This window comes from Electrona antarctica (genome assembly GCF_951216825.1).
Source record: "Electrona antarctica genome assembly, chromosome: 22".
Lineage (NCBI taxonomy): Eukaryota > Metazoa > Chordata > Actinopteri > Myctophiformes > Myctophidae > Electrona > Electrona antarctica.
The window spans coordinates 2,730,227-2,757,726 of NC_136805.1; the positions used below are offsets into that span (position 1 = coordinate 2,730,227).

The window sequence follows — 27,500 nt, forward strand, 5'->3', positions numbered from 1 at the left end:
GTCGGCAATGGCGCGGAGGATGTTAATCCTATAAACAATTTAATATAGGTATGGTTTTGCACACTCAATTCATAATTAACGTTCCAATTTTGGAGCTCAGGGGCCCAATTTCTTTCCAATATGGCTGCTGTGCGTAGAGCCTGTTGTGTTGTGTTTTGACCAAAATGCCATCTGGGACAAGGAATAGGAGACAGGCGATTGAAAGAAATGGATAGAATGGATTCTTATGGCGACAACAATCTAAGATGGGCGATCCAGTGCTGTGCTAACAACACAGCTAGCTAACCGGCTAACGTGAGTAGCATTTTGGCTGGAGCAATCGAATATAAAAGCTCAATTGCCGAAGGCCGTCGGCAATGGCTTTAAGCGTCAGTATCAAAATTAGGCTTCAATTTACTTTAATCGTCGGCAATGGCGCGGAGGATGTTAATCCTATAAACAATTTAATATAGGTATGGTTTTGCACACTCAATTCATAATTAACGTTCCAATTTTGGAGCTCAGGGGCCCAATTTCTTTCCAATATGGCTGCTGTGCGTAGAGCCTGTTGTGTTGTGTTTTGGAACGCCCGTCCAAACAAGAGGCTCAGCAACAACTAGCGCTCTGCGACGCCATCTCAGAGTGTTTTACAGAGATCAAAGGACATAGATAAAAGTTAAAAAGGAAGACATAATCAAACCAGGGCATACATGAACACATGCTCAGCTCAGCATTCCCCGCGTGCCTTTTGTAAATTGGCACATGATTGCTTTTAGTCCGCAAAGCCACTAAACTAGACGAGGTCGGGGAAAGGGAATGCTTTGCTGGTCATTCTGCGTGATAATAATCCATCAGATTATCGGTTGATGGGCTGATCCAGAAACGGCAGAATTATCTCTGATCATTTTTAGAAACTGGCCTTTAGTAAGTAGTAACGGCAATGTACAATCTCCCAATTACGACAGTGGTGCGTCTAGTTTCCAATCTGGTATGATTTCTGCTTCAAATAAATGTATTGTTTAAGCATTTATTTCATACTAGACCTGTACGTGCCCCGTCGGGCCGGCCTACTTGAGAACGATGCAACTTGGGAACCTAATAATACCCGTTGTCAACTTGTCATAGCACCCGTTTGTACTGTCTGTCTGTGTCCCACATGGAGATCTCTGTATCTGTCTGTCTGCCTGTGTCTGAAGAGTGACTGTGAAAAGTGGACTGGTTAAGTAATCAATTGGCAGGTGTGGGGTTGCCATGGCAATCAATTGGCTGAGGCAGAGGCTGGAAATTGTACAGGTGAGGAGATTTAGGCTGATTTAGGCCCACTGAAGTCGGTGGGGCGAACGGTTCTCGAGTTACGTGCATTACAACCGTGCACGCACGCAGACACACACACGGAGACATGGCGCATTTATAGTAGGATTTACATTACATTACACATCGATTTCAGCTCTGACTGACATTTATTTCAGACATGCTGTGAAGAGCCTGCCTTCATGTGATATTAACTCATTTTGGATAAAAAAGAAAAGCAGTTATTCTCCTCTCCTGAACAGTTATAGTCTTGCCGCCATGACTGTCTCTGTATCATAAAGACTTACATATCTATGTCATGTCTAGTATTAACGTACTCTCTACCATACATATGAAATGGTGCTGTACAGAATATGCACATTACAATGCATCTCAGATTGCAGCTGTAGTTGATTGATGACAACACGGCGTGCCCTGAACGCGGCGCAGAAGGTTGTGGGGATGACAGCTGCTTTGGTGCAGGCAATACTGTAGTTGTCTCTATCTCTCTCAATTAGGGAGGCACCGAAAGGGAAATTCTTGGCTGAAACCGAATACCGAACATGATTAATATTATATATCTTTTTTCCTACCATTGCTGTCATGGCCGTACCTTAAAGCTACCTGATTTATGGCAAAATAAATGGTTATGGCAAAACTTAACTTTAAATAATAATCACTATTATGGGTCCATAAAACATTTATTCAGCTCTTTTGAATGCATTAATTGCATACAGTATTCGGTGATATATTTTCTGCCTATTCGGGGACGAAACCGAATAGGCCGAAAATGCATTTTAGCCATTTTCTGCGGCCGAATATTCGGTGCATCACTACTCTCAATCTCTCACACACACACACACACACGCACACACACACACACACACACACACACACACACGCACACACACACACACACACACACACACACACACACACACGCACACACGCACACACACACACACACACACGCACACAGTTCCATGTGCTCCGTTTGTTTTTCTGGGCGCATTGCACATTCAAATTTACATACAAGGATACATGAGCGTCAAACAGGTAAACAATATACTGTACTCTGGTCTGGATGTTTTAAAACACAGTAACACACACATACTGTACACAAACACACACATATATACAGTCTGTCACTGGCACATAAAATGTGCCACATTTAATTGCTCACATATCATCTGTTCTGTTCTATTCCTCTCTCTCTCTCTCTCTTTTCATCTCTCTCTCTCTCTCTCTCTCGTTACCATGGTTTTGTGATGAACTGTAGCTCCACGCAGTGACACACACACTGCGCGGCACGTGACGCAACCAGCGCCAATATGCACACACACGCACACACACACACACACGCGTACACGTGCACGCGAGTGCACACGCGCACAGATGCACAAAAGTATGCAAATGACAAGAAGTGCCTAAAAGAGATTACGCACCGGATCAGCCTCTGAATGCCAAAATCTACACACAGAATGTTCCATTAGTACATTAGTATGTATCTGCACACACACACACGCACGCACACACACACGCACGCACGCACGCACGCACGCACGCACGCACGCACGCACGCACGCAACAAGCTCAGACAGATACAAACGGTACACTAACTCATAGTATACGAGCAGCGATTGGCTGATTCACCTGTAGGCTCTGATGCAATTCACCATCAATCACCACGCACGCACGTGTGTGTGTGTGTGCGTGCGTGCGTGCATTTATCTGTCTGTGTGGCTGTGCACGTGTGTGGTTCGGTGCATCTCGTTTGGCGCACATCTGTGTGATTCATTGTGTTGCTTGTTGGCCCCCATGTGTGTGTGTGTGTGTGTGTGTGTGTGTGTGTGTGTGTGTGTGTGTGTGTGTGTGATATTGTCTAGCTATAGTAAATAGTGACACGCTAATGGATGTTTATGCCACTTCCTGCCGATGATAAATACACAGCTCAAAAATGCATTAAGTGATATGCTCAGCACACGTGTGTGCGTGCAGCCATGCATGCTTCTGCAAGTGTGCGTGCGTGCGTGCGTGCGTGCGTGCGTGCGTATGTGCGTGCGTGCGTGCGTGCGTATGTGCGTGCGTGCGTGCGTGCGTGCGTGTGCAATATCATATATCCCTCCAGTACAGTATGTCAGGCCACTTGTGTTTTGATTTCTGTGGACGACCATTTGTTCACTTGGGAAAGCACACATGGGCAGACACACATGCACACACACACACACACACACATGCAGGCACACATACCACTGTAAGACCTGATACATATTGTACATGTTATCTCTAGGCCAGTGGGCGTGGTTCCAGCCCCCCCCACCCAGCCAAACGAGTAGTTTAATTTAACTATATAAATCAATTCACTTGACATGATCTATTCTAGAAATAATGCTTCAGTAACTCCAGAATTCATTTTTCATTTGCAATTAGTATGTCATTTAGACATCATTTTAATTTAAAATATATTTTCATATCCGGGTAGATAGAATCATTCTAAATGGGCGTCTGTGATCTCATGAAAGTCGTTATTACGGAAGGTGTCCGACGTGACTGGAATACATGTGGAAACTCTTGTTCTAATCAAACGGTGCATTCATCTGCCTACTGTACATTCTGATCATGTCGACATTTCATGAAAACTTCCCTGCTTTATAATTGGCGCCTCAGCCCTGAATGGGTTAAACACTTCATTGTGTTGTGATTCACCTGAACCAGCGTTCACATCCACTTCTGTTACAGTCAGTCAGTCAGTCAGTCAGACAGAGAGACAGACAGACAGACAGACAGACAGACAGACAGTCAGTCAGTCAGTCAGACAGTCAGACAGACAGACAGACAGACCTTACCCGAGCTTCCAACTTAACTCTCTATATACCATGCAATAAATAACCTCCATACATTAAATGCTGAGATCTCAACGTGACTTATTGGTGAAACAAAGTAAAGATAATCAGTCGCAGTGATAGATAGGTCTAGAAAGGCTATACGCGATAAGATTCTCTGTTTTTAGGTCAGAGTAATAGTAGAGTATACACATTGGAACTACAACAGGAGTTGTGTAATGGCTCTAGCAGACATGCTATGACCGACTGTGTCACTGTGGTGTAGTGGTATAGTGGTGTAGTGGTATAGTGGTGTAGTGGTATAGTGGTGTAGTGGTATAGTGGTATAGTGGTGTAGTGGTATAGTGGTGTAGTGGTGTAGTGGTATAGTGGTATAGTGTGTCACATCGCGTAGGTTTACAACGAGCTCACTGAGTGACACATGGAGCTATCGCTTCATCTGGTATGCTGAATGTTCACACACACACACCGCCATGTGTTTACTTAACCCCACTGGACCACGCACGCACACACGCACGCACGCACGCACGCACGCACGCACGCACGCACGTTTGTATTACACTTGTGAGGACAATATTTTAGGGAATTAAGGCAATTCCACGAATGCCGTAATCTTTACGATTTATTTGCCGTTCTTGACTCTAAACGTAAAGCTGAATCTACATACCTTGTCCCAACCATTGATCTTATAAAAAAAAGCAAGTCTCTTGCCCAACATACTGAAAAAGAAAAAGAAAACTCCTGCACGCAGTCTTCAAAAGTAAATAAAACATTTAATGGGAAACACCTTTTCGGGTGGCGCAAGATATAGGGCCTAGTATGCAATTATTACCACCCATTTTAACTGTCTGTCTGTGTCCCAGAGTGGACTGGTTAAGTAATCAATTGGCAATGGCATGTGTGTGGTTGCCATGGCAATCAATTGGCTGAGGCAGAGGATGGAAATTGCACAGGTGAGGGGATTTAGGCTGATTAGGCCCACTGGCAGAGCCTGACCAGAGCCTATTGTGGTGGTTCTGGAGAACCGTGGGTCCGACCGACTCGATGCCGGACACTGCACTCCCTGCGGGGGTGTGGAACGCGTGTGTTGAATGTGAAGTCGGTGGGGCAAACGGTTCTGGAGTTACGTGCATTACAACCGTACACACACACACACACACACGCGCGCGCACGCACGCAGAGACGTGGCGCATTTATGGTTAAATAACCATTTATCTTGTGAGGAACAGGAAAATTGTCCTCACAATGTCTATTTCTCAAATTCTACTATACTTGTGGACACACACACACGCACGTACGTGTGTGCCATGGTAAATGATATGACTAGCATTATGTGAGATATTACATGAGTCACACAGTCATGATTCATCCCTGCCGTAAATACCATCTACTGTAAATGACACGTCGGCCACAGAGCGCTGCACCATTTAAACTGATCACTGGCATTATGCAGGAAAACCGACCTTTTCTTCTCCTGAAAAGCAGAGCAGATTGCAGAGCCTCAGGGACGTGCAGACAGTGTTAGAGGGGCAGGGGCTGGAATCCCGTAAGAGGGCACTTTTGGACAAAAATAGCGATCTACAAGCTCTCAACGCGTCGCAGTGCGACGCGTTGAGAGCTTGTAGATCAGCTATTTTCGGGGCACAACCCCAGCCTTCTTTAGCTAGTGGAGATACGGTGTAACGACATGGATTTCAAAACAAATGTTGTTCAACGCAAAATACTGTGTTCACGTTCAGGAGACTTCCACTTGAAACAATTCTCTTTTTTGCATTTGCATTTTTTTACCACCATCAGTAAATGCTGCATTCGTGGTCTGGAGAGGTCAGTTGTTTGACAGACGGGTAAAAGGGCAGGGGCTGAAGCCCCCTTTGATACATGTCTATGTGTGCATGTCCCTGCAGAGCTGCATGGTGGTGTAGCTGCTGACCACAGAGCAGCTACGCCACCCTGCAGAGCTGCATGGTGGTGTAGCTGCTGACGACCACAGAGCAGCTACGCCCAGACGCCATGAAGCCATGAAGGAACCAGTGAATCACCCCCGGCACGGCAGCATACATGCTCTCACATCCACACTGGAACAGTTGGTAGTGGTGCTTGGCACGCGCGCGCACATACCCTGTACTCAACCCATGCACGCACACACACACACACAAACATACACACACCGACCCACACATTGGACACAGAAGCACGTACACTCACAAAGCCACACACTACACACAATCAAAACAAACCCACAGGCAGACTTCACTCTTCAACCAGTGTGTGTAATATGTTCCAGTGTACATTATCCCACACAGACCATATAACAATGATGATGACCGTGTGGCAAACTACCGCGCACGCACACATGCACGCACATACACGTTTGTATTACACTTTGGCGACATTGGCGCTGACGGATGGCGCTGGTATCTGTCTGTCTGTCTGTCTATCTGTCTGTCTACCAGCATCTGTGTCACCTCACAGCTTTTAACCATTATTTTAAACTATAGCTTTTGAAAAATTGTGAGAATGTGGCGTTTTTTTAAGGGTTTTTTTGGCTTTCGCCTTTTTAGTAGTAGACTGACAGGAAATGAGGAGAGATAGGGGGGGGGGGGGGGGTGATACGCAGTAAAGACCGTCGGGATCGGGAGTTGAACCAGCAACACACTGCCAGACTGGATTACCAGCCAAGGTGCCCAGATGGCTACGCCAGCCACCCGGGCCAGCACAGCAAACGATTCTAACTCAAATATTTGCTTCTGGGGGGGGGGTGTCCCTGGAACAACATATTTTCAGACCAATTACATATAATTTCTGGGGTCCTTGACATGAGATAGTTTGAGAACCACTGCTATAGAAACATAGGTTTTTCATAAAATGCAATGAATCTCATGGTCTCAGCTCTTAATGGCTCAAAGTGGTTCAAATCTGTCCCTCGTGTACTGTAGGCATTCCCCAGAGGGAAGGGAGGGTTTGAATGACCACCAGAGGAACCAGAGAGGGAAGGGAGGGTTTGAATGACCACCAGAGGAACCAGAGAGGGAAGGGAGGGTTTGAATGACCACCAGAGGAACCAGAGAGGGAAGGGAGGGTTTGAATGACCACCAGAGGAACCAGAGAGGGAAGGGAGGGTTTGAATGACCACCAGAGGAACCAGAGAGGGAAGGGAGGGTTTGAATGACCACCAGAGGAACCAGAGAGGGAATGGAGGGTTTGAATGACCACCAGAGGAACCAGAGAGGGAAGGGAGGGTTTGAATGACCACCAGAGGAACCAGAGAGGGAAGGGAGGGTTTGAATGACCACCAGAGGAACCAGAGAGGGAAGGGAGGGTTTGAATGACCACCAGAGGAACCAGAGAGGGAAGGGAGGGTTTGAATGACCACCAGAGGAACCAGAGAGGGAAGGGAGGGTTTGAATGACCACCAGAGGAACCAGAGAGGGAAGGGAGGGTTTGAATGACCACCAGAGGAACCAGAGAGGGAAGGGAGGGTTTGAATGACCACCAGAGGAACCAGAGAGGGAAGGGAGGGTTTGAATGACCACCAGAGGAACCAGAGAGGGAAGGGAGGGTTTGAATGACCACCAGAGGAACCAGAGAGGGAAGGGAGGGTTTGAATGACCACCAGAGGAACCAGAGAGGGAAGGGAGGGTTTGAATGACCACCAGAGGAACCAGAGAGGGAAGGGAGGGTTTGAATGACCACCAGAGGAACCAGAGAGGGAAGGGAGGGTTTGAATGACCACCAGAGGAACCAGAGAGGGAAGGGAGGGTTTGAATGACCACCAGAGGAACCAGAGAGGGAAGGGAGGGTTTGAATGACCACCAGAGGAACCAGAGAGGGAAGGGAGGGTTTGAATGACCACCAGAGGAACCAGAGAGGGAAGGGAGGGTTTGAATGACCACCAGAGGAACCAGAGAGGGAAGGGAGGGTTTGAATGACCACCAGAGGAACCAGAGAGGGAAGGGAGGGTTTGAATGACCACCAGAGGAACCAGAGAGGGAAGGGAGGGTTTGAATGACCACCAGAGGAACCAGGAGGGTTTGAATGACCACCAGAGGAACCAGGAGGGTTTGAATGACCACCAGAGGAACCAGCTCGACCCCAACACGTCTGCCCAGAACATGTGGGAAGCATGATGGAAACCACACGTTTCCATGACAAATGGAAGGTGCAGGATTGAAAAGGCCCAGAGTATAGAGCGTCGCAGTCCCGCCCCCTACCATGGACCAGGAAATGAATCCCAATGCATTTTTCCCATAGACATTTCAAAAAGTATTTATTTAAAGACGGTTACGCCGCGGACAAAGCCAACTCGAGTCGTGACAACTCATGACAACACAAACAATATTTTGGACCAAACAAATAATTACAAAGAAGAAAAACAACCAAAAAAAAGTGTTGTAAAATGCAGTTTTTTTCTTCTTTCTAATTATTTGTTCGGCCCAAAAAATTGTGTTTGTTGTCATGATTTGTCACGACTCGAGTTGGCTTTGTCCGCGGCGTAAACGTCTTTAAATAAATACTTTCTGAAATGTCTATGAGGAAAATGAACGTAGAATCATTTCCTGGTCCATGGTAGGGGGCGGGACTGCGACGCTCTATAACGGTCCCTGCACACAGAGAGCGTTTTTTGGATTTTTAGCGGCATTTCTCCATCGGTTTTCCGAAAAACGCGTCCAGTGTGCAACCACCTTAAGTATTGTGTAATAAAAACTCAAGAAAAAATAGCATTTTTAAAAAAAAATAATATTCAGTTACAGATTAAGTTAATAAATTAATTGACTAAAACTAAAACTAAGGGCATTTTGTCTATCATTTCAGTTAGTTTTGTAAACACAATTCAGTTACAGTTAGTTTGTTTTTTAGTTAGTTTTAGTCAACTATAATAACGTACGCCGACCACCAGGGGTCCAAATGGACCCTTCCGGGTCTGTAACATTCAGACCCCTTTTCCACCGGTTGATTCCCAATGGGAACCGGTTCAGTTATTTTTGTTTCTTAGTCCATGAGCCAGAGCTCCAAAATTGGTGGAAAAAACTAGACCTATATTCAATTGTTTATAGGATCAATACAAGTAAATTAATACATGATAATCCTTCCACAGTAGTAGCTTTTTCATAGTTTCTATTATTATTGCATATTTTCCTACATAATGCCTCATTTACATATTTAAAAATGTAAAATTTGTAATACAATAAATCATTGTCTTCGTGTAAGTAATCAATTGGGGAAGTTTCATGGCGATAACAATCTAATATAGGTATGGTTTTGCTCCACTCAATTCATAATTAACGTTACAATTTTGGAGCTCTGGCTCATGGACTAAGAACCACAAAGAACTGAACCGGTTCCCGTTGGGAATCAACCGGTGGAAAAGGGGCCTCAGAGTAAAAAAAACACTGTGTAGATTTCCAGAGGTAAAAAAAATAAACTATTGTTTAACATAACAAATGATGGTCCGTAGCCTCATGCATATCAAACTGGTGATCCTTGAAATTAAGTTTTGAGAATCACCGACGTACGATACAGATCCCCAAATGAATACTGATGTACACTATCGAATGGCACGAGCTGCAAACTCCATGCAACAGGAACGCGTGCTGCTGACTGGAGTGTGTTAACGATTCCAGCTGTGTGAATGCACGGCTGTTTTAAGAGCTAACGGCGGGGCCTCGGCGCTTTAGTATGGAAGAGCAGAATGGAGCAGCACGACAGAACATATGGAGGGAGAGAAGAATTATAGAGAGAGATAAACAGAGAAAGATGGGAGAAAATGAAGGGGGGGAAAAAGAACAACGACATGCACATCCTGCACATCCCCAACGGCAAGTTTGGGCAGGTGCTGCTGAGCGACGAGCAGTATTACCCATTCTCGGTCGGAACCCCTTTTGGTGTTTTAAGCATTATGTTATACTTTAGCTGTTGAAAAAAAGTAGATCTACAAGCTCGTAGCGCGGCACTCGGTGCCACGCTACGAGCTTGTAGATCTGCTATTTTTGAAAAATCGTGAAAATGTGGCACAAATCTTTCAATATATTACTTCAGAGTGAACGTTTTTAACTCAAATATTTGCTTCTGGGGGGGGTTCCCCATTTACAGATGTGCGTCGGCGGCCAATTTCATATAATTTCTGGGGTCCTTGACATGAAATAGTTTGAATACCACTGACATAGAAACAGAGGCTTTTCAGAAAACTGATTTCTAAGACATTTTGTAGAATCGTCCTCATGGTGTAAATTGGATAAAGGCAGAACAAGATAAAACGCTCGCCCGCTGAGGGCTCCCAGGCGACAGCCGACAGATGCTTTTTTTTCCATTGCACCAGAAATCTCTGGGCGATAATTGCCTGTCAGATCATTCAGGCGCAATAAAAAGCATATTATGTGTCGCATTGTAGCCCTCAGTGTGTGAGCGTTTCATTTTGTTTCTTCCAGGGAAAGTGAGAAAAGATATTAAAGTATCGGAATGCAACGGTCTGCTGTCTCCTTGGAGATAATAGCATTTAAAATAGGGGTTGAAGTGCTATATGAACTCTTATTATTTTGCTGGGGAGTCGGGACTCCCTGGAACCACTTTGAGGACCCCTGGCTATGGGACTCCTGGAGGTCCCTGGACCCTGCTTTGATAACCACAGGCTAAGGGGGGTGCATATACGTTAGTTAGACAAACGAACAGTCCGATAACTAGCCCTATAATCCGTCATGCGTGGCAGGTTAAAACTAACCTGTGGCTCCCGGCATGCGTGGCAGGTTAAAACGAGGCCGTGGCAGGTTAAAACTAACCCGTGGCTCGCGACATGCGTGGCAGGTTAAAACAAACCCTTGGCAGGTTAAAACTAACCCACGGGGCGCAACCCAGCACTCTTTAGCTAGTGCGGAGAGATGCGGTGTAACGACGTGGATTTCGAAACAAATTTGTTCAGCGCAAAAAATACTGTGTTCAAGTTCAGGAGACTTCGGGAAAAAAAGCAATTCTCCTGAATGCTGCCTTCCGGTATATGGCATGGAAAGGAAAGGAGTGGCATTTGCATTTATTTCACCATGTAGTAAATGCTGCATTCATGGTCTGGAGAGGGCAGTCTCTCAGTTGTTTTACAGATGGGAAAAAGGGCAGGGGCTGAAGCCCCCTTTGATGTCTATGTGTGCACGTCCCTGACCGTTATCAGACCTTCTTATGGGCCCAGTATGGCCATACTGGCAAACTCACCATAGCCTGGTCAAGGTTTCCCCCTGGTGGACGTGTCATTTCCAACTATTGTCAGCGCATGGAAACTAGGGGCTACTAATATATACTATTCTCTGCCTATCGGGACGTAACTCGGACGGCGCCTCCGTCAGGACATCAGTGATAATGACAATAGGTGATAATGACATACTGAAACAGTGAGTATGCCAGTATGGCCATACTGGCCCCATAAGATGGTATGATAACGGGACACACTGGCCCCATAAGATGGTATGATACCAGTCGAATGGGGTGGTATGGTTGTCGTGAGGAAATGATGCCATATAAATGGTAAATGGTGCATTTATATATAGCGCCTTTATCCAAGGCACTTTACATAGATTGTGCATTACATTCATCCATTCATACACCCATTCACACACCGATGGCAGCGGAAACCATGCAAGGCACCAACCAGCACATCAGGAGCAATTAGGGGTTCAGAGTCTTGCTCAAGGACACTTCAACACCAACTCTGGGGGAGCCCGGGTTCGAACTGACAACCTTGCGGTTACCATCCAGCACCCCTGAGCCACCGCCGCCCAGTGTCCAGTGTCCAGTATTCTCAGGAGAACCACAACAAGCCGTACAAAGTGGAACCGGATGTTCAACTGACATATCATATCATATGTCCCTGAAATATTCATTTATTTTAGATCAATGGGGCTCAAAGGATTTCATGTCAGGGCCCCCAAGAAGAAATATATTTGGCCGCTGACGCCCATCTGAAAATATGTTGACCCTCATGAGAGAACATTTATGTTAAAAAATGCCAAATTATTCAAAAATGTCAAAAATGGGGGGGGGGGGCTATAAGACATCTATTTTTTAAACAATGCAATACTGCCTCATCAAAGTTGGTGTTGTGTCTTTAGATATTGTCAATTACTTGCATGAGAAGGAGAGAGGTGGTGGAGTTAGCTGTTTTAGCAGACAGTTTGAGGGTCCAATGGAGTTAAGAGGTTTTGTCCAATGCGTTTTTACGACTTTCCATTGGTTCAATATTTTCGAAACAACACACAGACGTAAAGGGTGTTCAGTAGCACTGATTTATGGAAAATAATTAGGTTTCCTCCTCCAGACAGCAATGATACTAGTTCAACCTGCATCAACTGCATCATATTCCAGATATCAAAGTACAGCAATGACAGACACTGTCTATAGGCCTATACTTTGTTACAGCAAGTGCTCCACAACATCAGAAGTGCGTGTCCACAACAAACACTCCACTGCTCCACTGAACATTGTTTGTATTTATATGTACAGAGAGCTGCTCTTACTGTCATTATTATTAATAATACATGTTTGAGCCTGCGGTTAAAACATATAGCATGCAATTTTTAAACAAAATAGAAGACCAGAAGAACCAGAGAACTAATGAAAAGGTTTGATTATTACAGTCCATCTTCTAGATGTAATGCAGCTTTACAAATAGCAGCCAGTGGTACAGCATAGCCTAGTGAAACTCATCCCCTCCTCTACACACACACACACACACGCGCACACACACGCGCGCACACACGCGCACGCGCACTCGCACACGCGCGCACACACCGCACGCGCGCGCGCACGTGGCACCAAAACAAATCAAAACACAAATGCACACAAACACAGCCTCTCTCTCTCTCTCTCTCTCTCTGACTGTCTCTCTCTCTCTCTCTCTCTCTCTCTCTCCTCACTTTCCCCAACACAATGAGAGCTCAGCCACTTCCAACGTGATTAAAACCAGCTGTCATGTTTCTTAACGTTGTGAGATAAATGAAGCAAATCCACACTTACCTTTCTGTGGGTCCAAGTGGTGTCTGCAGCTGTCAGCTGTCTGCCTCAAGCACGGACTATAAAGTATAATTAACTTAATTCATTTAAAATACCTGCACCACCCGCCATCTCTTCACATCATAAACCAACAACACACGAGAAGGCTCAAGGCGCTGTGATTGGTCAACCTCAAGGCCTGAGGCGGGCCTTAGGTCTGAGCAGAGCCCTCTATTGGCTCTGGGGCTGAGAGGCGGGCCTTAGGGCTGAGCAGCGCCCTCTATTGGCTCTGGGGCTGAGAGATTTTGTCCCCAAGCAGGAGTGTCATGTCAGCTGTCAATCATTCAACTCAATGAAAGCCAATGGAGCTGATTTGGGCTGTAAAATATCAGCCCATTTTGTGTTTTTCTTGAAACTATTTGATGCTGTTGCTGCTTTAGATTCTACCAGAATATAAAAGCATCTCTTCTAAAACATTTAAATAATAATTTCTCATCTTTACTCCATAAGATAGGGAGGGCTGAGTTTGTGCTGTGAGCTGTCGGTGCTGTCGGGAAAATATATAGGCCTATAATCTATTCTATATATGTGTATATATATAGTGTATATTGAACTTGTACATCTGCTATGTTTTAATAGCCAACGTATACAATATAGATAAAGTAGTTAAAATGATTGTGATGCTGTGCTACTTTTTCTGGGGACCCCCTGGTACCTTCTCAAGGACCTCTGGCCTGCATGGGGGTCACCGGACATCACTTTGAGAACCACTGATTAATTGCATTGCAATGCGCTGAGCTTGTAGATCTGCTATTTTTGAGAAAGGGAAAAAAACAGTCAGTGAATGTAATAATGGTTGCAGAAAGAGAACAATTGTCCATATAAAGCGTTACAATTAGATTCAATCTGAAAAATAAAAATGCCAAAGCGGGTGTGGCAAGGGCCATAACCCCTGGCTGGAACCCTACACGACACCCCTGGGATCCTGTATAGAACAATATAGGTCTATTCCTATAGTTACAATACTAGATCAATTAGACCATCCTAGGTACAATACTTTATCTATTATATTATTATATTATCTATTATATCTATTATATTATAGACCTCATGGATGGACTGTGGACAGACAGACACTGTGGTGGTCAAACATTAGCTGAATCATTCTGCTGAATGCATCCATAGCAAAGACCCAAACGGTCAGATCAGAAAGAATGGACATTGATTTTCATTCATCTGTCCCTGCTTCCCTCTGAGCATTGATTGTGTGTGCGCGCATATACGTGTGCACTTGTGTGTGTGTGTGTGTGTGTGTGTGTGTGTGTGTGTGTGTGTGTGTGTGTGTGTGTGTGTGTGTGTGTGTGTGTGTGTGTGTGCGCGTGTGCGCGCGTGCCATCCAACAAAGAGGATGTCTGCGCAATTGATTCCTATAAATTATACATGATGGTCACAATGCAGTGTTTCTCAGAATCACTGCATGTATAAGCCTTACACAGCATGTGTATTTTATTCTTCTTTTGGCCTTTCAGGCACATTGATTGCGCAAATAAACCTTTCCTTTAAATGTATTAGTTATTCTTGTGTGTTTGTTGTGGGTGGTGATCTTTTAATCAACATTTAAACCCTGTAACCAAATTGGACTTTTTTTTGTTTCGTTTTTTTGTGTTTTGTTTTCACCTAATCTCTTCAGCAAAAACTGCAGATCTAAAAGATCATAGTATAGGCTAATGTTTCCCCCAGAATATGGGTGCTGGGGTTCAAGTGGTTAAGATGCATACATTATTTACAAGCTTGTGAGCTTGTAGATCTGCTATTTTTGAATAGCCAACACTAAAATGGTGCTTTCCCGGTTTTTAAGAGCTTAAGATGTCATCATCATTTTTCGACCGCGGTCGAGATCATGGATTTCACAATGCCACGCCAGACTTCCCGGTCCTTCATTGCCATCCCCAGTTCCTCCTTACTGAACTGATGCATGTGTCCCTAGCGATGACATCAGGGAACGACAGTTTTCTACCTCTGGTCTGCTTTGAGGCAGGACTCCAGAGAAGAAGGGAAGAATAACCTCATTGTCAGCTCTGTAGCAGTGGCCGGAAAATTGTGTTCTTCTGAATCGGGCTATAGTGAAGAAACACGGGGAAGGTTGCCAAATATTAGATTAGTCGATGGGTGGCTCTTCCAAGAGAGATTTGGCGCTCTCATTAGTGTGCTCTCATTGTGTGTGTGTGTGTGTGTGTGTGTGTGTGTGTGTGTGTGTGTGTGTGTGTGTGTGTGTGTGTGTGTGTGTGTGTGTGTTGGGGACAGTGTCATCAAAGCAAAGCAGAACATCCGTTCTATCTCCAGCTGTCCTTGACAGAGATCAGGTTCCACTGTTGGGCCTCGGGGAGACACATATGCACACGCACGCGCGCGCGCGCGCTCGCACGCACGCACGCACGCACGCACGCACGCACGCACGCACGCACGCACACAGATGCTTTATGGGATATCAATGTTAGGCAGTAATATGTAATTCATTAATTCATTCATTCATTCATTCATTCATTCATTCATTCATTCATTCATTCATTCAACCAGCCAGCCAGCCAGCCAGTCAGTCAGTTGCAGTGTGTAACAGGCAGACACTAAGACACTGGGAGAGAGTGTGTGTTCGCATACACCATACACGATGAGTGAGCGTACAAGATTGTCTGACACGCACGCACGCACACACACACACACACACACACACACACACACACACACACACGCACGCACACACACACACACACACACACACACACACACACACACACACACACACACACACACACACACACACACGCACACACAAACACAAATAAGAACGGGGTAACACGAAAGCCAATTTCTTAACGGCTAACGGTTATCGGCTGGCCAGCCCTCAAACTAATTAACACTTAAATCAGTCAGTCATTACCAAAATTACCAAATCAATATCACCAGTCCACCCATACCGCAACCCTCCCATAAGCAGATCTCTCCCAGCACACAGCTTATTTACTACTGGTGTTTAAAGGTATATTCAGTGATTTCACTTAATTCAAATATCACTTATTTTTGAGTGGTGTAAACCACTCCTACAACTGGCTTTGTTAGTTTGTCTGTCTGTCTGTTCGTATACCAAAAAAATCACACCCGTGTGAACTGAGTGGTGTAAGGTTTTATATAGCATGATCAGCTGTGGTCTGACGTAATGTCTGACACCAAGAGAATATTAGATCACTGATGTTCTTTTCCTTGAAAATGATCTGTGACCATGCAGTTGATTCAGCTGGGGTGTTTGTCTGGTGTACGGTATTATATAACGTAAGATATTATATAGCCTAATCAGCTATGAGCTGTGGTCTGGTCAGGAGGGTCTGGCTGGGGTCTGGTCAGGAGGGTCTGTCTCGGTAAAGAGCAGCCGTGATCTAATATTCTCTTGGTGTTGAACAAGACTTTGTCTTGCGTCTCGTCTATTGGGCTTCCCACCGTCTTTAAAGATCTTTGGTTTCAAAGGTCTCAAAGAATGAATGGCCTTCAGGTCTGATTCTGGTAGGGTCGTCTTCGGGTCTGGTCAGGAGGGTCTGTCTCGGCAAAGAGCAGCCGTGATCTAATATTCTCTTGGTGTTGAACAAAACTTTGTCTTGCGTCTCGTCTATTGGGCTTCCCACCGTCTTTAAAGATCTTTGGCTAGGTAGGGTCGTCTTCTGATGTGATGATTTGTGACCATGAAGTTGATTCAGCTGGAGTTTTTGTCCGATGTGAGGTATTATATAAGGTAAGGTATTATATAGCCTGATCAGCTCTGATCTGACGTAATGAAATCACACCCGGATGTGATTTCACAACTGGCTTTTTTTGTGCAGAAAAAATTAGCATGGTTGCTACGGTCATCCAGTTCACCCGGGTGTGATTTAATTACGTCAGAAATTATTTTGAACATAGCAACCATGCTCATTTTTTCTGCACAAAAAAGCCAGTCGTAGGAGTGGTTTTTCTTATTTTTTGGATAATCCTCCCTACTATAAAGTGTGCTCCCTGTCCCCAGTGAGCCCCTGGGGTCAAAAAACCCTAGTTTCGGTTTGGACTTTGGGTGGCAAAGCCTTCATCCAATCCGGATGAGAGGGGCCTTACTCCAATCATGATGGAGTGGGGCGGGCCTTGGTGCACGTGCTGTTGGTCTGTCCTCTGTTGTACTTCCCCCACTGTAGAGCGTGTGCATGTGCACATCTTGTTACCGGGGTGGACCGGGTTTTTTTCCAAATCACCCAAATCACTGAATGCTCCTTTATGCTGGCAGGTAGATAGGTACTTTATTCATTCCCACTGGGAAATGAAGGTGTTTAAGGTCGCCTTCACACCAGAAAGCTTTACTGCGATTAAAACGAATCCTGCTGCACATTGTCGGAAAGTGCGCTTCGTAGCCTCATTCGAATCCTAATGCGCATCAAAGAACCGCATTCTATTGTTCAGCCACTAGGTGGTGCATATATGCTGTGTAATTCTCTTGTCTCTGGCACTGTGGTCAGATTGGGCCTAATTAAGCTGAAGTTAGGAACACCTGTAGACCAATAGAGGGTATGCGCGTGACATCATCATCAAACCAGGAAGTTATGCAGGAACGCCTACTGAGTGGCAAAAAACTACTTTCTGGCCTTGACAGCCCATACATCAGGGTTCCCCAATAGGCGGCCCGCGGGCCATTTGCGGCCCGCGGAGCGCCCCCTTGCGGCCCGCGGAAGAATTAAAAAAAAAAAAAAAAAAAACTGGGCATCCTTTTCAAATGGGGTCTTGAATTTTCAGGGCAAGACCTCGACCTCACGCGTGCGGACTCGGCCCCCAGCTTGGTACCCCAGTCAAAATATGGCCCTTGAGGAAAATTAATTGGGGAACCCTGCCATACATCCACACAGAAAAGTCATATCTGATTGCATTAAACAACATTAAACGATGTTAAACTCACTTTGCCTGTTGCTTTGCCACTCGATTTGCCACTCGATGTGCCATTCACTTTAAGCATGCGCATACTCTCTATATGCAATGAGAAGTCAGTTTGCAAGTTGTTAATGCAGAGAGCAGACGTTTTTGGTCCTTGCTCTTGAGTTTGTGATCACCACAGGATCATTGCTATGCAGTCCTTTCTTTGCACAAATGCTAGTTTGTTGACATTTGCTGGCTTAGGCTTCAGTTGTGAACTACGTACCTTAGACATGCTTTCTTTACACCTGTTTGTGTATGGCATTAGGCCATTAGCTGGTGTTGCATTAGCCATGATGCTTACTGTTGGGGTTGCATTTTGTGTTTGCATTTACAGTAGGCCTACATTATTGTCTGTGTTGTTTACTCTCATGTCATGTGTAATTTGACAGCATTGTATGATGTGTATACAGTACAGAATATATTACCAATCAACGTTCTTTTCCTTTTTTGTAGTTTTACTGTGTGTGTATCCTGCTACTGTGAGTGAGTGGAGAGGAATAAATCCATCGCTTGTGAGAAACAGTAAAAGGATCTGTCTGCCTATAGTTGAAAAAGGGGGAACTTTTTGACGAGGACAGAATAGTAAAAAAGCAGTTGATAACTTCTGTGGGTCAGAGCTATAGTGACAATACATCTGACGTGCTTGTGATGTGTCTTGTGTCTCCGTGCGTATATACAGCCAGGTCCAAGAGCATGGTGATGGGGGAGCCCGTGTCCGGCCGCGGGGGGCCCGGTTCGTGTCGGCCCGCCTCCCCGGGCCTCCAGGAGGGGGCGCTGAAGGCTGGCTGGCTGAAGAAGCAGCGGAGCATCATGAAGAACTGGCAGCTGCGCTGGTTCGCGCTGCGCTGCGACCACCTCTACTTCTACAAGGACGAGGAGGAGACCAAGCCACAGGTACGTACTGTCATGACCACCTCTACTTCTACAAGGACGAGGAGGAGACCAAGCCACAGGTACGTACTGTCATGACCACCTCTACTTCTACAAGGACGAGGAGGAGACCAAGCCACAGGTACGTACTGTCATGACCACCTCTACTTCTACAAGGACGAGGAGGAGACCAAGCCACAGGTACGTACTGTCATAGATATGAGAAAGCTACAGTTGGGTGCCACCGATATTGTCCCTTATCATTTGACCCATTTAGGCCTGACCTCAAAATTAAAAAAAAATCCTTCTAAATCCTCCAGTTTTCTGAAATAAATATTTTCACGATTTTTCAAAAATAGCAGACCTGCAAGCTCGTAGCGCGCCACTCGGTGGCGCGCTACGAGCTTGTAGATCTGCTATTTTTCAATAGCTAAATTATAACAATGTTTAAAACACCAAAAGGGGTTCCCGCCCAAAATGGATTAACTGTCCTTTTGCGCAGATCACGCAAACCTCAGCAAAAAGAAAAGGACAATATCGATGGCCTCCAACTGTAGATGGCTCACCCGCGCTCTGGCCAATGGAGATCGACGTTGCTACGTGGCGGCCATCTTACCGAGGGGCAGCAGAACATTGTGTCTATGGGGCATGTACTTTTTTTTCTTTTTTTTAAATAATTTTTATCCCACGATTTTGTAACCCAGTTTTTTCACCCAGTGCCAATTATCTAATGTAATCCTGGGCGCTACACTTCCTCTGCCAACCTGGGGGGGCAGCGGACTGACCTCATGCTTCCTTCTATGCATGAGGAGTCCAAGCTGCTTCTTTTCACCTGACAGGGGGGAGTTTCCCTGGCCGGACGTAGCGCGTGGACGGAACACGTTATTCCGACCAGTTCCTTTCCCCTCCATCAGGTGCCCCGGCTGGCCAGGGGGAGGTAGTTTTAGAGACCAGGATTACTGCATGTTTTTGTGAGGCATGTACTTTTTAAATAACCACAACTTGCTCAATTTTCATCCGATTTGTATTAATATATTAATATATTAATTAAGCAGATAAGCGTCCTGGATCATAGCCACGTTGATAATGTTTGTAATAAACCAACCCGTTTGTAAATCCGTCAAGATTTGAGGGAGTTATGACTGATTTTTGTTTGAGCTGCCATAGACCATACTGTACTGTAGCCCCTGACGGGTCCGTTTGGGTCTGACGCATGTATTAATAATTAAGGTCGGGCTCGTTTTGGGTCGGACACAAAGCTGTCGGGCTCAGGTCGGGCTGGAAAAAGTCGGCCCAATCCCAGCTCTAATGCACATACATACACAACAACACACACACACACACACACACACCCTCCACATGCAGCACACATACACCTATAAGACGCCCTGAGGGCGAGAAGCGACCTCGCCCTAAAGGGCCAGGTCGCCTGCACGCATCCGCCTCGGTGACAGCAGACTGCTGGGTGAGCGCTGGCGCTTTGTCATGGGGGGTCAGCTCAACATAATATGGAATTAATTCTGTACTGGCCATATATGTAGCGTGTCTTGAGTGTACAGGGTTTGATGAGGTCGCGGACTGGGTCGCCGACTGATTTTTGTGAGTAGCGAGTAAATATCTACGCCTTTTTTAAATTTAATTTAGTGTGTTATTTTAAAAGATTTCAAAAGATTTTCAAAGAAGAAAAAAAAACGTTCTCATACTTACGAAATACGAAAAATCTGTCAGTGGGTGTTAATTTTGTTATTTTAATGATGGAAGACAATGAGTTAAAATATTGCAGGGATTATTTACTGTTAAACATCATTAAAGTTATGATCTGTGGTTTATGAATCTGTGACAGTGAGTCATATTCTTATTCATATAATATTGCCCCTCATGTTGTTCAATAATATTCATATTTCTTAATTTATTTGTCCCTCTTTTTGTGGACGTATTATTGAGGCCTCACGTCATGCGGCAGCCAAGTCTATGGACTTTTTATGTTTGTCTTATTCATGCCCCCGTGTGACGTCATGTGGCAGCCACTGTGGGCGGCCCTCACTTCATACAAGTGTGATTTATTTTCAGTTGTTGTTAAACATGGCCGCCAGTTCCCACCTGATGTTGTGTGGGAGTCCAGCCTGCTCCAGATCGTGCTGAACAACTGCTAGCTCGCACAGCGTTTTCAGACTAGGATTAAAGTCTAAGATGTGCGCGTTGCATCCTTCAAAGAAGATGATACGATCTCCCAGCGTGAAACAGCACGTCCCATAGTACTTGACCTTCGGCTCAAGCTTCTTCCAGGAGAAGGTCTCTGGCCTGAATTTCCACACATAATTGAAGGTCCGGTTATAGTTTCGGCCACCAAATATGTACAGCTCTGCATTGTAGGTAAAGGCTGAATGTTTCCAGCGTCCTCTTGGACCAACCTGTGTGGAAGGTGTGCTCAGCCAGAGGTTGGTCTCTGTGTCAAACACTCTGATGGTGTTGTGGTAGTTGTACTCGAAGTAGTTGTAGTATTTGTAGTATGTGTAGTATTTGGTGTTGGCAGGGTACTGACGCACCCTTCCCCCAAATACAAACATCTTTGTCCCGATGATGGTAGCAGAGTGACCATTACCAGGAGGTAGTGGTCCTCTGGTGTAAGACCAGGCCATTGTGCTGGTGTCCAACTTGTACATGTCATCAGTCAATCCAGTCCTCTTGATGGATACTCCATGGATAAACATGACCTTCCCCAACACGCAGGCTGAGTGGCCCCTCCTCGCCTCTGGAACACTCCCAGAAACCTTGGGTTTAAACCATCTGTGGGCGTCCACTTCAAAAGCATAAAGCACATTGTAGTTCTCCTCGCTAAAGTCCTTATATCCTCCCCAGATGTAGACCGTGTCTTCTACCAACACAGCTGTGTGGCCGCAACGCCAGGAGGGAACCTCAAGGTGACGTTCTCCTTCCCCAGCCGTCACTCGGGGCAACTTCTTCCAGCGCAAAGTCACTGTGTTGAAGACATTCACCTCAATCTGACTGCTGTTGTCTTGGTGGGATCCTCCAAAGGAGTACACCTTGTTCTCCACTGCAACAGCAGCATTCTCGCATCTATCCGTTCCTCCCCTCATATGCAGCGTCCAGCAGAACATTTCGGTTCAGCGGCGCAAATTGTCTCGCCAAGTTAGACAAATCCACGAAGTCGACGGGTCGCGTCGACCAATCAAGGAAGCCGTCTGTGGATAGTGAATGTATTCTCCGGCGTAATCCCAGTCCAGGCCGGTTGTGGTAATCCTCACAGAAGACACTCTGATCAGCAGGGTTGAAGTCACTCTTAAGCAGCTGGAATTGTCATCGAAAGTCGCCGAATGACATTTGGTTTAGTCGAAGGTTTCATTTTAAAAGGACACGGTTGTGACATAATGACGTCACATGTGACGTTGTGATGTCGTCCCACTGGGAGGAGACTGCCTGGCACATAGAAATATATAAGAAAGCTAGATGGCTTACCTCTGGCCAATGGAGAGCGACGTTGCTACGTGGCGGCCATCTTACCTGGGGGCAACATAACATTGTGTCTATGGGGCATGTACTTAATAAATAATTAAATAACCATAACTTGCTCAATTCTCAACCGATTTTAAGCAGATTAAGCAGATACGTGTCCTGAATCATCAGCCACGTTGACAACGTTTGTAATAAACCAACCCGTTTGTAAATCCGTCACGATTTGAGCGAGTTATGACTGTTTTTGTTTGAGCTGCCATTGAACATACTGTACTGTAGTCCCGAAGCAAGATGGCCACCGGGTGAACTACGTCAGAGCTTAGAGTATATATGAATAGAGACGGCACCCGAGTTCTCCTCCCATCCACTTGCATTAAGTTGGTCTAAAGCGCATGAGGCGATTTCACTCCTCCTTCCGGGTAGGAACAGAGTGCATTCTGGGATGGATTTACCCCAAACGTTTGGGGTACTGACGTGTTTGGGGTACTGACGTGTTTGGGGTACTGACGTGTTTGGGGTACTGACGTGTTTGGGGTACTGACGTGTTTGGGGTACTGACGTGTTTGGGGTACTGACGTGTTTGGGGTACTGACGTGTTTGGGGTACTGACGTGTTTGGGGTACTGACGTGTTCATGTGTTTGGGCCCACGCTGCAATACCAGTATACAGTATATACGTCTACAGTATATAGACCGTTTTATAGCTGTTGAATCGACATTATTTCAACGTCTAAATATTGGGAACCACTGCTTTATGTTGTTCTGTAAAAGTGGTGGTATTAAGGGCTTATGTATTTCAAGTATTTGTATTGTATGTGCCTCGACCCGAAAATCTGCGAGCTTCTTGTGGTGGTGGGGTAGGGTCTGGGCCAAATTCCCACGAAAATGTCAGGACCGATATCTTTGTCTCAGTCCAGCCCTATAGGCCTCGTCTGACCTGAGGGGTGCGTGCGTGCGTGCGTGCGTGCGTGCGTGCGTGCGTGCGTGCGTGCGTGCGTGCGTGCGTGCGTGAGAGAGAGAGCCACGTACATCGTTGTGTAATAATCACCTTACATTCAGCGGTATTGATTTGCTCTCTCTCCACTCACATGACGGCTGCTCTTTAAATACACACACACACACACACACACACACACACACACACACACACACACAAGGTCTCGTGGACACGGCTGCGCGCCCTATTGTATTCATGCTCATGTCTCGGTGCGTCCATAACATGACGGAGGGTTCTGACAGATATGTGTTTAATCAGATGCTGTCAATAGCGTGTCAATGATGCTGTTAGCACAGTGTGTGGAGCATGTGTTCCTCTGACATGAGGCCACTGCTGGCTACATGGAGCTCTGTGAGTGAGTGACAAAATGGTAGGCTAAATGGTGCATGGACAATGAATAAGGAGTTTCGGGATGGTCTTGGCGGAACATACACAAGACTCCTCATGCGTGTCCAGAACCTCTCATGGAAGGACCATCCCACTAAAGCTCAGATTTATGGAGGCACCCCCCCCCCCTATCTCAGTTGTTGTGGCAGAAAGAAGACTCCGCTTTGCTGGACACTGCCACAGAGCAAAAGACCAGCTCATTTTGGATATTCTTCTGTGGAGACTACCCTGTCCATCAAGAGGAACAAGACCTCTCACATTTCCAGATGTTCTGAGTAGGGACACGACACAGGACTGGCTGTGAATTAACTTGGTGTGGTAATGAGCGACAGAGACCAGTGGAAGCAGCTTGTGAATGAACTTGGTGTGGTAATGAGCAACAGAGACCAGTGGAAGCAGCTTGTTAATGAACTTGGTGTGGTAATGAGCAACAGAGACCAGTGGAAGCAGCTTGTGTCGCAGATCTCGAGGGCACTCGAATGATGATGATGGGTGCATTTATATAGCGCCTTTATCCAAGGCACTTTACATAGATTGCGCATTACATTCACACACACATTCATACACCGATGGCGGAGGAAACCTTGCAAGGCATCAACCAGCACATCAGGAGCAATTAGGTGTTCAGAGTCTTGCTCAAGGACATTTCGACACTAACTCTGGGGGAGCCCGCAGGTTCGAACTGGCAACCTTGCGGTTCCCATCCAGCCACTCTACCCCTGAGCCACCGCCGCCCCCTAGTGGCCACTCTACCCCTGAGCCACCGCCGCTGGGGGGAAGCAAAGCCCTCTTCATTCTTCAGGCCTTGAGAAGACAACCCACCTCAGAGAACACGCACGCACGCACGCACGCACGCACGCACGCACGCACGCACGCACGCACGCACGCACGCACACACACACACACACACACACACACACACACACACACACACACACACACACACACACACACACACACACACACACACACACACACACACACACACACAGACAGACACTGATGGGGCTTTGATGGAGGAGATGAGGATCGGACATGGAATTAATGTTGCCCTCAAGACAACCACAGCATGGAGCGGCAATTATTCACCAAAACATGTTCAAATCGCTAGTATCGACTGGGATGTTTATTTTATTTTTTATTTATTTTTCTTAACAACATTAACCTTGGGAACGTGCATATCATATTAAAACATTTCATTCGCATTCATCGCACAAGTATGGCTTAGGTGGTTAATATGTTATAAAATCGACTGCATATATTTCTATAGTATATAATATTTCAGCGACAGCGCTGTCTATAGCTGTCTGTATAGCTAATCTCAGACCAGCTCCATATTGGAGGAAATACCGCAATTTCATTAACATTCTCTCTTTCAGCAGCACATAAATAGAAACAAGCTTGCCAAAAAAAAATCTGCAATCATTATACGATCTGTTTTTTCTTTTCTGCCTTTACCATTACGTGTTTAGAAAAAAGAAAAAAGAACTGCTGTTTAAAGATGGAACTGCTGTCATCTCTATTCATGTTGTTCATGTCGTTCATAAATCCACTTCCCACTAAGAACCCATTCAGCCAATTAGAAAGCCATATGATTTGTGTTCCATAGCGTGTGCGTCTCTCTCTCTCTCTCTCTCTCTCTCTCGCTCTCTCTCTCTCTCTCTCTCTCTCTCTCTCTCTCTCTCTCTCTCTCTCTCTCTCTCTCTCTCTCTCTCTCTCTCTCTCTCTCTCTCTCTCTGTCTCTCTCTCTCTCTCTCTCTCTCTCTCTCTCTATTTCCTGGTCGGTGTATAATAGTGTTATTCCGAGCACACAGCCCCCCTGGGATCTGCCAGCCCGGCCCCCCTCACCCCCCCTCACCCCCCTCACCCCCACCCTTCAACCATTTTACCATTTGTTACCATGGCGACTAATGCTGGCAACAGCTTGTCCCTGTGTCTGTCTGTCTGTCTGTCTGTCTGTCTGTCTGTCTGTCTGTCTGTCTGTCTGTCTGTCTGTCTGTCTGTCTGTCTGTGACCGACGCCTCTGTCTGTCTGTCTGGATCTCTCCTCCACTTATTGTCCCTCTAACATTTTAGTCTAGTTTTTATTTGTTGACAAAATTGTCAATGTATTTTAGTCTCAGTTTTACTCATCATAGCTTCGTTTTTCTTTTGTCAATGAAAAACGAAAAACATTTTTCATCATGGCGTCAACGAAATCAACACTGACATGAATGAAATAATTCAACATTGTGTGTGTGTGCGTGTGTGTGTGTGTGTGTGTGTGTGCGTGTGTGCGTGCGTGTGTGCGTGTGTGCGTGCGTGTGTGTGTGTGCGTGCGTGCGTGTGTCTTCTCAGGGCTGTATACCTCTGCAGGGCTGCCAGGTCAACGAGCTGACAGCCAATCCAGACGAACCAGGAAGACACCTGTTTGAGATCGTACCAGGTGAGCCCGCACGTTGTTGCTAGATTCACAGTAAGTGTGCCGTTTATGTCAGGAGACCAGAAGTCAACGCGCTGAGGTAATCCGCGAGGCCTGACAATCTACATAGGGTGACGCAGTGGAGTTTTGTGCACTACTATGCCATGCTATAGTGGCGAGGCGTGGCCTTGTTTAGCTTGGTAGTAACAACGATCTTTTGAGGTGTGGCATAAATATACAAAATAAATAAATAGATGCCTCATTGGCCGCTCCAGTTCGTTGGAGCCAGAGCCATAGAGCGTCGCAGTCCCGCCCCCTACCAGGGCCCAGGAAATGATTCTCCGTTCATTTTCCTCATAGACATTTCAAAAAGTATTTATTTAAAGACGTTTATGCCGCGGACAAAGCCAACACAAGTCGTGACAAATCATGACAACAAACACAATTTTTTGTCCGCTCTGTGATGCTTCGCAAGGAATCTTGTGAAAGCCTTGCCCCCTCTCGAGAACACATGCCCCAGAGTACAACTACCCCAAGTTGTACATGCACAAATGGCCAAGCAGATGCGTTGTGCAATCACATGATCAGGATGGCACATGTTGATGTGAGATATGACAAGCAACCCTCCTTTCAGTGGCCTCACGCCATCTGCTGGGCCATTTGTGCATGCACAACTTGGGGTATTTACTGCACATGCATACTTTCGAGGACCTGCGATCAAAGCAACATAAATGATGGAGTCCATCGTATGCGTCCGTCCATGCTTCCAGACCTCTCTCTAAAAGAAAAAGACCTTGGTCTTACGGAGACAACATGTAGTCTAGGAAGGAAGGGCCAATGCCTGATGATGAGTCATCATGGCATTTGAAATACTAAAATATCTAACAACACATATATTACACACACAAAAACACCTGCAGGAAAGTGTTTCTTGTGTCCTAAACTCTGCTTGCAAAAGGGCTGAAGTGGCCCTTAAACACTAAGGAACGTACTTTGTAGTTTGATGCTGTGTGGTGAAGACAAGAGCTTTGTTCACATAATGCTGAGCCTTATTTCCTCACTGCTCTCAGTGGGTGGACTGAGAGCAGTGCTGCTGAGTGGGCTCTCAGTGGGTGGACTGAGAGCAGTGCTGCTGAGTGGGCTCTAACTACTCTGTTGGTACTCATTGTGCAGAATGTCCCATTTCAGCATTGTGTCACATTGTGAGCTTGTAGATCTGCTATTTTCAAATGCAGTGGGCGTGCCGTGCACAGACATTTAGAGGGGCAGGTGCTCAAGTGAAAAAAAAGGGCACCTTGTGCAGCGCGT

At 45.9% G+C, this 27,500-nt stretch overlaps 1 protein-coding gene across 1 annotated transcript in view; it reads left to right on the forward strand.

Annotated features, from left to right (window-relative positions):
- Window positions 1-27,500, forward strand: part of arhgap22b (Rho GTPase activating protein 22b) — a gene marked incomplete at both ends in the record, with an annotated part of 77,310 nt that overhangs the window by 4,741 nt on the left and 45,069 nt on the right. Inside the window, 2 exons of the mRNA XM_079491886.1 lie at window positions 18,745-18,959; window positions 26,129-26,216. Coding sequence (XP_079348012.1) covers window positions 18,745-18,959; window positions 26,129-26,216 — 303 coding nt within the window. The remainder of the gene's footprint in view (window positions 1-18,744; window positions 18,960-26,128; window positions 26,217-27,500) is intronic.